Source organism: Orbilia oligospora, assembly GCF_000225545.1.
Source record: "Orbilia oligospora ATCC 24927 unplaced genomic scaffold scaffold00054, whole genome shotgun sequence".
Lineage (NCBI taxonomy): Eukaryota > Fungi > Ascomycota > Orbiliomycetes > Orbiliales > Orbiliaceae > Orbilia > Orbilia oligospora.
This window is the reverse complement of record NW_011645611.1, coordinates 1,520,256-1,532,046: the sequence shown is the minus strand read 5'-3', so window position 1 is coordinate 1,532,046 and position 11,791 is coordinate 1,520,256. Positions and strand designations below refer to the sequence as shown.

The 11,791-nt window shown below is 44.4% G+C and overlaps 3 protein-coding genes across 3 annotated transcripts; all 3 read left to right on the top strand.

Annotated features, from left to right (window-relative positions):
- Positions 1-1,131: 1,131 nt before the first annotated feature.
- On the top strand, positions 1,132-2,410 carry AOL_s00054g474 (uncharacterized protein; the record flags this gene model as incomplete). The annotated part of the gene is made up of 2 exons (XM_011121790.1): positions 1,132-1,515; positions 1,580-2,410. 2 exons carry the CDS (start codon positions 1,132-1,134, stop codon positions 2,408-2,410), a joined length of 1,215 nt encoding a protein of 404 aa, XP_011120092.1.
- Positions 2,411-3,355: 945 nt separating this feature from the next.
- On the top strand, positions 3,356-4,493 carry AOL_s00054g473 (uncharacterized protein; the record flags this gene model as incomplete). Its single annotated transcript, XM_011121789.1, has 7 exons — positions 3,356-3,538; positions 3,656-3,836; positions 3,945-4,075; positions 4,139-4,157; positions 4,220-4,283; positions 4,387-4,415; positions 4,480-4,493. The coding sequence occupies 7 exons, from the start codon at positions 3,356-3,358 to the stop codon at positions 4,491-4,493; spliced, it is 621 nt and encodes a 206-aa protein (XP_011120091.1).
- A 2,025-nt stretch (positions 4,494-6,518) lies between these two features.
- AOL_s00054g472 (uncharacterized protein) lies at positions 6,519-11,218 on the top strand (the record flags this gene model as incomplete). Its single annotated transcript, XM_011121788.1, has 8 exons — positions 6,519-6,616; positions 6,682-6,919; positions 6,999-7,079; positions 7,162-7,479; positions 7,559-7,802; positions 7,967-8,065; positions 8,254-10,397; positions 10,466-11,218. 8 exons carry the CDS (start codon positions 6,519-6,521, stop codon positions 11,216-11,218), a joined length of 3,975 nt encoding a protein of 1,324 aa, XP_011120090.1.
- Between the last annotated feature and the right edge of the window lie 573 nt (positions 11,219-11,791).

Here is an 11,791-nt window from a genome sequence, read left to right as displayed (position 1 = left end):
TAACACGAGTGAAACGAAACAAACGAAATCCCAAGCTCACACCCTGGTTACGGATCATGTCATATCAAAACGATGGACCCCAGTTCCGGCTGCAGACACGAGGATCGATTACAGGGAATTTCCAACAGTATTCGTTCTTCGCCAAGGTATACCAAGGATACATATGGGTCCGATGCCCGTTGTCTTGTCTGAGCTTGACGGCTTGGGATTCCATTATTCTGGGTTCGGAGACTGCCAAAAGTAGTATTCTGATGGGGTATTCCATACGCTTCAGAATCAGGCGAAGTTGTGTAAAGTGGGGCGATAATTTTCATAGAAATTTCAGGAGTAGGCGGGATCCATTTTTTTTGTGGCTGCAGATTTGTATTGGGCTATATTGTGGTATTGCTTCGTACGGCAACAGGTAAATCGGAAAGGGGTCACTTGCGCCGTGAACATTGAACCAAGGGGTGTTAAAATAATAAATTGTGAACAGGAGGGATATTGGAATCTTGGGCGTTGGTTAACGAATGTATTTATCGTCTTGATTTCACGGCGGGAGGCTCGAGTGTCCATCAAGTTTGTCTCTTTTAGTTTATTAACTTCGTGGAAATCTAAATTTAAAACGCCATTAAAATATTCGGGTACTCAGTCATTTGCATGGGAAAGCTCCTCTGGCCATAGACTGAATAGGGACTACGAGGGTATATACGAAAAAGTTCACACATATCAATATTTTAGTTTTATGTCTAGAGCACCGGAATGTCAACAAAAGAGCACCTTTCATTAGACACTTCGAGTTCCTTCTTACCGACATGGTTTCAAAAGAGATCCAAATCCAAAGAACGATATGAATACAATTTGGAATCGGTAATTCGGTGGGGTTTCACAAAGTTGTGGCCCAATATACACTCTTTCCTCATCTTCCTACTCCCGAGTTTCATATCCAACCGATACTCGAAGACGCCGCCGAGGTACAGCTTGAAGTCGACATCATGGCTAGACGGCTTGCGAGGCATCGCTTGCCTTCTCGTCTACAGTTACCACTTTCACGGCTCGTGTTTTCCGACCATGAGAGAACCTTGGGATTATAAAACGAATAATGGTTATATCGCACTTCCTATAATCCGAATTCTCCATAGCGGCGATACTATGGTCGCAATATTTTTTATCATATCCGGGTTCGCACTATCTATAAAAAGTGTGAAGACCTTGAAAGGACTCACATCGTTCGAGAATGGCCATGCACTATCAAAAGACCTTGCGAGTTCTGTTTGCAGACGGTACCTTCGTTTGGTCTTGCCTTGCGCAGGAAGTTTCCTTATGGTTGGCCTGTTCGCATCAGCTGGGTGGTTTGAAGCAGTACCGTATAACAGAGAAAACGAAACTTGGTTACGTGGTGGGATGATCAGTCCTCGAGCACCGATGCAAGAGAGTTTTTACAAACAGGCCATCTGGGTTTTGGGTGACTATTACAAATATGCAGTAGATGTTGTTCTTTTCAATGACTCTATTGGGTATAGATGGGAAACGAACGTATGTAACCCCAGATTCATTAAGTTCGGTGGGTTCGACATGCATGCTGACTGGGAAATATTAGTCTCATCTTTGGACGATTCCAATGGAATTCCGCGAATCATTATACGTATTCCTAATGATCCTCGGCCTATCGAACTTCAAGCGTTGGGCACGGGTGAGGCTAGTCCTACCTCTCTGTGTGGTTATAGGGTTATACAACGGCAGCTGGCAGTTTGCGCTCTTTATGCTGGGATTCCTTCTTGCCGAAATACATGCGACATTGGAAGATGATGAAAACTACCTATCCCTCGGTACACCAAACGGCACAAAGAAGTCTGTCTATGATAGACACCCGCGAGTCTTTTCATTCTTAAAAGTAACAGCTCTCACCGTCGGATTATATCTCGGCTCTTACCCAATCCGTGCACCACTCCCACACGAAGCCTCGGGATTCTCCTTACTAACCGCTTGGACGCCCCCAAGCCATGTCTATACGGAGAACCATGGACCAGTCTACTTTTGGGCCGGGGTTGGGGCAGGAATGATTGTCGCCTCCATAGTCTTCCTCCCGGTTATTCAAAAGCTTCTCTGCTCGGGAGTTTGTCAGTATCTCGGCCGGATATCATTTTCTTTGTACCTGGTTCACGGACCGCTGCTTCAGTCGCTAGGGTATAGCCTTCTATTAGCGACATGGGGGGTAGTGGGGGTTGGAAAGCTGTTCGACTCTGAACGTAGTCCCAACGACCCAACGGACAAAGACGTACAGAATTTAGAAAATTGGAAGATTGTGACTACATGGTTTGTATTTGCAATCAATACGACAGTTACAATTTGGGTATCGGATATCTTTTGGAGGGCTTTTGACGCTCCCAGTGTCAAATTTACTCGCTGGCTGGAGAAGAAATTCATATGAGGTATTATAGAAGGTTTTGATTACAAATTTTGCATAGATGTTTGTTTAATACTTGCACAAGTTGAACTTGCAGAACCTGAAACTGCCATCGCAGTTTGGAGACGAATTAGTTATGATTACACAATTGAAGCTAGCTCCGAAACTAAGATCCAGATGTCAACGAACTTGTATCATCTGTTTATGATGTGTTGTAGGTGTAAAATGCAACGTTATGCACAGCGAAGTCTAAGTGATTAAAAGCGGGGAGTATGACAGATATCATGCGGTTGCTTGCTTCGGTGACTCAAAAGAGTCTCCCGAATTCATTTTCTATGAGTCGAAAGAGCGGCTCCGTGACTCTTGCGCTAACATCATATGCCGTTTGTGGTACAAGAACCCCAACTTGACCGGGGTAGGGGTGATGCAATTGGATAGTGAAGGATTGGGGCGCTGAGGGATGCCAAATCTCCTGGTGGCCTGAAGATTGGATGGAACTTATCTAGATGGTTCCATACATCTCTTGCATATCTCGGGTAATCTGTCTTATACTCTTTTTTGGGACATCGGGATGATTTTCTCGATCTGGTTCTGCAGCTGGCTGAAAGTTGGTTTGGGAAACCGAGTTTAGCTTTGGCTGGGGAAGCTGAAGAGATGTGTTGTTTTGAGGTTGAAGCAGGTCCAAACGTCGAGCTGTGCCTGTGCTACCAACTCTTCTAGGAAAAGTATTTAGATGCGCCAGAAGAACGGGGTCTTCTGGTTCTTGATATTGGAAACTCAGGTGAAAGCCATTGGCGACGAAATCTTCTGAATAAATTTTGTGTTCTTCTTTTTTAATTCTTTACTCTCTACTATCGATCTATCTTACACAAGTGCCCTTTTCTTTATCTATATCTATATTACCAATCTTTGAAACATCGTACATCTTTACCACATCGGAAGTGCATTACGCTACCATTCAACGTCAAGATGTCCGGATTTGATCACAGGTCCTATTATGAAATGCTTCGAGACTCCATGTCTGTTTCTTTGGTCCGCGCAGTCCTGAATAAGGAACTCGCTGAGTCCAAGGAAACAAGGCTTCAAGCCAGTCGCAATGGCGGAGAAGTCAATGCGAAGAAAGAGGCGGAAGATTTGTCGGACTTTGTTGAGGTAGGATATCTTAAACGACATCATTCCCCATGAGACCCCTTTGATTTTTTGCGGTTCTATGCCTTAAAGTTCACGCAATTGATTCGTTTTTGTTTGGTTTCTTTGATTTTGCTTTAGTTCCTTGCCGCCGATTTATTTGAATACTTCCCGAAGGAATTGACGGAAGTGACGTATGATTCGAAAACCGGGGACGAAACTGGCTGGACTGGTTCGATAGAAATGGCAGAGGGCTTCCTCAATAACTTGCCATCGACATATGTTGATTCGATTGTTGACGCAAAGCTCTTGAATGATGCAGGTTGTTTGAATCCTCCTCATTACTTTACATTTTTTCTAGCATTGTTCTCGTTCAAGTTCATGTGAAGGGTTTGAATTCGCACTGACAATAGTTTCCCGCGAACTGTAGAGGATGTCAAGAGAATGACCACATCGGTAATGGAGGATTACCTTGCTGCGGCGACCGCCCCGCCCCTTAGGTGGACAGAAACTAAACCGCTAGAGTGCGAGCTTTGCGGCAGGGAAGTTAGGTTAACGTGGGTATCCCTTCTCTTTTGCGTCTGTTCCCTGCAAATGATGCTACAGAGGCTAACTTAGATTTAGTTACCACCACCTGATACCAGTAAGGATCTCGCGCTTGCAACTTCAGAGATTTCCCCTGGATATACTGACATAAATGTCTAGCGATCTACACACGCCCGGGTACTAAAGAAGAAGATACATCCAGAATACATGCTGAATCGCGTCGGTAAGTTTTTAACCTGCTATGCTAGCTTCAGAGCTTCGATTTTGTGAAATGGTCGTAGGAAATGAACACTTTCTAATATAATAACAATCCTGGAACTATACAGCCTGGCTATGTCGACTCTGCCACTCATTTGTAAGTCCTTCTCTGATTATATACATGCACGTCCGAGATACCGGGAAGCTAATAGCAATGCTAGGTGCACCACTGTGAAGAAAACATGGAACTGGCTAAGAACTGGTACACTGTCGAGCTTCTAGAACAGAGGGATGACATTCAAAGGTGGATTGCATACATATCCAAACGCCCAGGGAGAACTAGGGTTAAATAAGTTCGCCTCGCTCCCTCGAGCTATTTTTGGAGGGGAATTTTGGGATTTGATGATGAAGGGAATTTGCGAGACAACAGGAATAGTACAAGGATGTTCTCAGCTGTGTGTTTTTTTTTAGCTGGTTGAAACCTGTGTATTGTTCGAGGCTTGACGAGGCTTGCCTTCAGCCGTAAATCTTTTCCAGGGAACTTGCGATCTCTTCCAACCAATAAATTGACCTTCATCTGGTCTTCCTCCACTAAAAGCGTTCTAGGATTCGTGTGATAAAATACCGACAAGCATCGTTGATGGAGCATATGCATGGTCTCCGTCCGATTTACTACATGTGGAAGCACTGTGCGACCAAATGATATGCGAAAAAACCTCAAAGTAAACATTCTCCGTATGAACATGCTTGGTGATAGTACCAGAGCAAACGTAATCTAACATTGGTAATCTTGATAAGCGTCTAACCCCGCCTGAGGCTCTGCGGTGTATATGGCTTCGTATTAAATAACGCCACCACTGCAGAGCAATATCTATGCCAACACACCCTTGGATTGTTGCAATTTAAAAAAACAGCTCGACGGAGCGTAGACGCCTTATAAATTTTGAGCCTCAAAAAAAAAAGAAAATAAAAAAGATTAGCGGAGCCGTGGACTTTTAAGCGACGAACTACAGGTTCTTGGACTATGAGGTGATATATTCGTGCGTACGAAATGCTGTGTCACATGCACCCTCGAAGGCCAAGGAGTTTCCCATACAATCGGGCACTCGAAATGGTACAGACCACATGAAAAGGTTCCACAAGGTCACAAGGCTTTCGAAGTTACTCATCTTTTCTTCCCTGTGGCTGGTCTTGGCTACATTTCGATGTCCCCTATGAAGATGTTTTCAAAAGGTTGAGCCTCGTGATGATTTAAATTTCCCCCCAAAATCCAACACAGCCAGGTTTGCTTTAGGACTGATATATTAAGCTGGCGCAACGTCCGGACTCGATATATAGGTTGATTCCTACTAGCATAGCTTATTTTGCAGGTCTGGAGCTATGGAACATGTCCTTAAAGATCGTGCTATGCCAGCGTCTATTTTTCTTGTTCTTTTCTGTATGTAGGACATCATCCAGCGCTGGTCTAAAAATGCAACAACCGTAGAAACCTTTGACAAAAATGCTAGCAAGTGCTAGCTATCGAAGGAAACAAAACCGCTTAAGTCGTTGACGAATAGAACTTCTTTGAAAACGGAAGAATAATGAATTGATAGCGCGTCATTTCCTCAATGCTCCTCATATTTTATGTCCTCTCTTCTCGCGGGCCCACATCCTTGACGCTTAAAACCCGGCCTGGTATACGTTCTGTTGCAACTTCTTGGTCAGCAGCCCTCGGGCGATTCACAAGGTCAGGCCCGCATGATACATGCAGGTCCCGGTATATAAAAGATAGATTCAAGAATTTTCAAGAAACCGCTGTCTGCTGGTCTGTCGCGTTGTCTCTTTTTTATATTTCATTTTAGGATCTAACCGTAGCAAGCCCAATCCCGAAGGTTATCTTTTTTACTTCAATTTCAATGTTCATCGATCCTCGATAGCTAGAACTTCATTTTTCTTTCTTTCTCTGAGACTCGCCTTCCGCGACCTATCCCTCGATATCTCGTCGACTATAGTTCTATGAAATTCTAACGTAGGTCCTGGGCGGTGTACGGTTGCCTGTCAATAATAGGACAACATCTACTACCTAACATACAGTGAAAAAGAACTCTCAAAAGAGTACTTAAAGGCGCCTTCCAAAAACGATTTCTAAAGATTTCTAAACTCATGGTAAGCATAACTCGACCTAACAAGCCAAAAAGTAATTATAATAAAATACTTCAGCTCAATACGTATACATAACAAGTGATCTCACCGTACATAAGAAACCTTTCCTTTCCAAATGGTCTCTCTGACCCGATTCCTCCCTCAGTCTGCGGACCCGGGGGGATACCAGTATGGCGTCAACGTACTATCTCCTGGAGTCGACCCCGTTGTTGAGTAAGTAACAGTTTCTCCCGTCCCCCTATTAGCGGGTCAATTCTAATAGATTTACTTCTCAACAGTATTATTCTCGTTCACGGCCTTGGCGGAGACCCTTTCAAGACTTGGACTTATTCCGGCGGCAAGAAGGAACCCACGGTACTATGGCCCCGCGATCTTCTTCCACTCGAAATTCCGGAGGTTAGGGTCTTGAGTTATGGGTATGATACGAAAGTTACATCGTGGTTTGAGGGGGCAACATCGAATATGATTCACCATCACAGTGAGACGATGATTTCGAGGTTGCACAATTTTCGAAGTGTAAGTCAACTTCTTTTTCTTCAAAAGCTGTTTTTGTCTTTGGATTCGAAGGGTTTAATTGTTTTTTTGTTATGCATAGAGGAAAATCGATGGGAAGAATTCGACGGAACGGCCGATAATTTGGATTGGGCATTCCTTGGGTGGGATTCTGATCAAGAGAGTAAGAAATAAACTATCCTTCCCCAACAATTCGTACCAATCATAAACATTTAGATATCTAATTATAATACTTTAATTATAAGGCCTTGATATACTCTAACAGTTGTGGAGTCGACCATAACGAACGTCTTCGATCGATCAAAGTTTCCACTCAGGGGATCCTCTTCATGGGGACTCCGCACATGGGCTCCGATATAGTACGATGGGCATCACTCGCTCGTAAACTTCTACTGTTCTTCCCCGGTGTAAAACTCGATAGTACAATGCTGTCTATGCTCGGCCAGAACTCAGAAACTTTGCAGAATATTAACACCTTGTTCACCGGAATTGCGTCGTCGTTTGAAATTGTATACTTTTATGAGGAAATAGAGACGGTACTGCCTACTGGTCAAAGAGAAGTTGTAAGTAGTGTTCTAAATATAATAGCGAACCATCCATATGGTAATCTCTAACTTTATAACTGGGGTTGATTTAAAACAGATTGTACCATACTCATCCGCCATCGTCGACTCCCCGAATACAGAAAAGATTGGGATTCACGCTACTCACCATACGATGATAAAATACAAGGATGAATCCTCGCCTGGTTACTCTGATGTTGCTGGAATCCTTCGCCAAATGGTAGATAACGCTCTAACTTTCGCCCCGGGGCGCTGGGAATCTGAAAGAAGATCAGCTGTAGCCGCCACGGACGAAAAGATTAAGGAAATCCTCGTTCAGCGAGGTATGTTACAACTACTGCTTTTGAGTTTGGATTCTTCAGGAAAGTAAATTATTTTTAGAGGGCTGTGTTCTAATGGTGACTTATCCTTTTCTCTGGGGCGCATTGGGATTGTGCGGCAGGTGCTTCTGGGTTATATTTTGGAGCTCCAAGATCGATTATGCTAGGGAGCCCACGAAGACTATCGGGGTTTCAGAGTATTCCGGGACCTGTTGAAGTCGAAGAGATGGATTCTGGGAGTAGTATTGGAGCGGGGCCATCAAAACGTTAGTATATATAGATCTTTCCATCGGAGTTCTTCAAATCCGTATCATTCAAATATATCGTGTTCCTTCCAGTCTTGTACCTTTACTTGGGCCGTTTCCAAATCCTGTATCTGTTCCTTTGTGAAACCTTTGAAATATGTCCCGAGAATATGTGTCGAAAGAACAATGTACTAACTCTTGTTCTTTAGGTCCCGTCGTACCTCGACTTGAAGAATACTCCCCAGAGTCTAGTATAATACTTCCTCCAAGCCTCCCAATATTCGCCGTACCCCTCCACCCCAACGAATCTCCAGTTACCCGCGAATATCTGCTTCACGAACTCGACCACATTCTCTTAGCCGAAGACCGCCGCTCAAAAGGTAACGCAGGGCTTCTCCTCTGGGGACCTCCAGGATCCGGCAAAACACATCTAGTCCGAGAATATGTCTTCTCCCGCCGCTCAACCTACGCCGGCGGTATCTTCTGGGTTAACGCTCAAACTCCATCTTCAAGAATAGATAGTTTCCGACATATCTACAAGAAACTAAATCTTCCTAGTGCGGTCATGCAGGATATAACTACGCCGCATGCGGATCGCAGTGGATTGGATCTATGTACTTGTAGGGTACTGGAGTGGATGGAACGGAATGAGAATTGGTTGTTGGTACTTGATGGTGCTAATGCGGTTACTGAGACCGAAATTGATGAGTTGAAGGCTTGTATGCCGACGAGTCGGGGGAGTAGTATATTGTTGACTTCGTTGAATCAATCGCTGGATGGACAAGCAAGGTTGGGAGCACCGGTTGGGTTTAAGATACCACAGATGACTATGAAAGAAGCGGTTTCGATATTACTCACCGAAGCAAAGATCGTGGATCCGACACCACAGGAAGTCAAAGTTGCACAGGAGTTGGTGGAATTGTTGGACTACTTAATCGGTGCTATTCACATCGCCGCTTGTTACATTGCTGAACGACAGGTTTCGATATACGAATATTTGAGGGGGTACAAAGAACATCCAAAAGTATCTGGGGATGGATGGAGTCCACTCGCCATGACGTTGGATACGTTGGAGACGAAACATCCCGAAGCAGCAAATTTGCTGAAACTGATATCGTATTTTGGAACGGACATACCGACACTTCTGATTCACTGGGGGTTGGAAGCACTACCGGCTCAAGTAAGGGTTGTGGCGAAAGAGGAAGATGGCATATTCGATTTCAACCTTACGATAAAACATTTACTCGCCTTTAGCCTGGTACGCAGGACCCACCAAAATGAAAGGGAAGATGGGAAGGAGTGGAGGGTGGACAAGCTACATTTACAAAGTGTGATTCAGACCTATGTGAGGCAAAGGCTCAACAGCCAAGCAGAGGTCGGGCAGGCGTGGGTTAAATTCGCCGCTTTGGTGTTTAGACACGCTTATGAAAGGGCTGAAAAACAGAGAGGCGCAAACGGGAGTATCTACATCAAGGATTATGAAGAGTTTTCAAGACATGGTGAAGCACTGATGAACCATATGCGGGAGGGGAAAGTCAGCAGGAAGTCGATTCGGACAACAGTGGAAATGGCAAAGCAAGTGATCGAAGAACAGAACAAGGCCCAAGAAGCAGGGAAGTTGGTGGATTTACCAGTGCGGTCTATATGGGGTCGAACAGACACGGAATCCCCTGAGGCGGTTTATGCATCTCGAAGGTCGACATTTAACGACAGTAGCAGTGTGACCGGATCTTCACTGAGCGCCAGCACTCTATCCGAACTATCAAAGGGCAATGCATTTTCAGTAGGGAATAATAGCAAAGTCACCCAAGAAGAGGAGCAAAAAGTAGACAAAACCCCACCGGCACCAGCCGTAGTGGAACCCGTAGCGTCTGCGCCGAAGAACGATCCCCCAACTTCAATGCTATCCAGAGTCTCAACTTCTACCACAATTCAAGGATCCACGGCAAGTGTAAATATTGGGAAGCAGAGGAATAGGCTCCAAAGACGGCCAAGTCACAAAAGTTACAGATCTCGCAAAGGAAAGGAAGTCGACGAACAGTTGAGATCTCCCAAGGAAGCACCAGCACTGACCATTCCGACATCTGCCACCATTGGTACTCAGACGCAGCCAACAGCTATAGGGACGGCGACTATTAAACGACAAGTCTCTGCTCCCTATCCAATATCATCGCCTTCGGGAAACGGGGAAAATAATCCTTTCGTTATCCCCAGTTGGCCGGATTCTGAAAACTCGCCATTGGAAATTCCTCTCCCGCTACCGATGAATATTCCACAAGTATACACGAACGATCTTATAAGCCAGTCCGCCCCAAGCAACCTTTACCATCTTTACCAAAAGTCCGAACTACCGGTAAGCTAGCTATTAAGTCTAATCTACGATGCATGAGCATACGACTAACAATTGATTTGCAATCAAAGAACACAAACCCACCACCGCCAGCTCGAACGATCTCAGAACCAGTTAGAGATCCCGGCCCAAACCACCCCCTCCCGCGCACAATCCGGCGCCGAAAAGCCATAGACCCAAGCCCCACCCCTCCACCACAACCAAAATCCCCTCGCCTCGACTCTGCACTATCCCCAATACCCCCATTTCTATCCACAGACCACCATCACCTAGCATCTCCAATGGGCTATTTTTATGTCGTTGACCACCAAAAGGAAACCAAATATGGAGATCAAACAGAAGATGAAGAAGGTGAAAGCGATTTTATATCCGTTACCAGCGAGCCAGGTCCTTCTAGAATTCCTCGAAGAAATTTAAGCCCCAACCCTTTGATGCGCCACAAAGTACTTTACAATACCCCAGCATCAAGTACAGCAGTCGTAGGCCCATCAAGGCTTAAACCCCCAGCACCACCTTCGCCTTTACACTCCCGTTCCGAGATTTTTCTTTCAGCACCCACGAGCCCCATTTTATCACATATGAGTAGTTTTATCACCGATGATGATGACGGGGCGTCTATGCAGCCATCACCCGGCTCCCTAGTTGATCTAGCAAAAACCTTTACGTCAGCCTGGGCGGGGACTTCATTGAGAAGTCGAGGGTCATCGGTTAGTTCTTTAGGAACGATATCGCCAGCAGTGAAAATGGAAAAACGAAGGCCAGTTTCAATATCAAGAGAGGGGAGTCCGAGTCGAGGTAGAACCCATTGGAGGACTATGATGTAGTTGTTGAATCGATGTTTTTATGATATTTCTACGTATCCTGTTTTATGAGTTATGAATGTTATGATTTTGATGGTATTTTTAAATTCTTTGGGAATGAATTAAATGCTAGATTTTTTTACTATTTGTTTTTTTATGTTGTTGTATGAACGGGTTTGGTGGATTCTTCATGTAATTTCTTTTTTGGAATTGACTTAATGACTATGAAAATAATGACATTCTTTCGTATTTGTGGTTTGATATCAATCTTGGAATGCTGTTGTATTTTAGACAAGCATGCGTTGTCAGCATCTTGTGTCGTAGAAACCTCCTATCGATATCTTTAGTTTTCGCGCTCTTTAGTAAATTTTATTTACTATAAGTCATCCAGGACAATACTTTATATATACCTGATCTAGGTGTAGTCTATACCTAAATACAGAAAATACTAATTTATAGAAATAAAGTGGAGCACAGAGTCGTGGGGCCCGGTACAGGGCGTGCATTCGAAAAGGCAAGCAGTTTCTCGAGTCAGACAGTCTGCACAGATTATATATTACCCAGTAGATGTTTCTATGAGGTGAAGAGAGTGCGAAA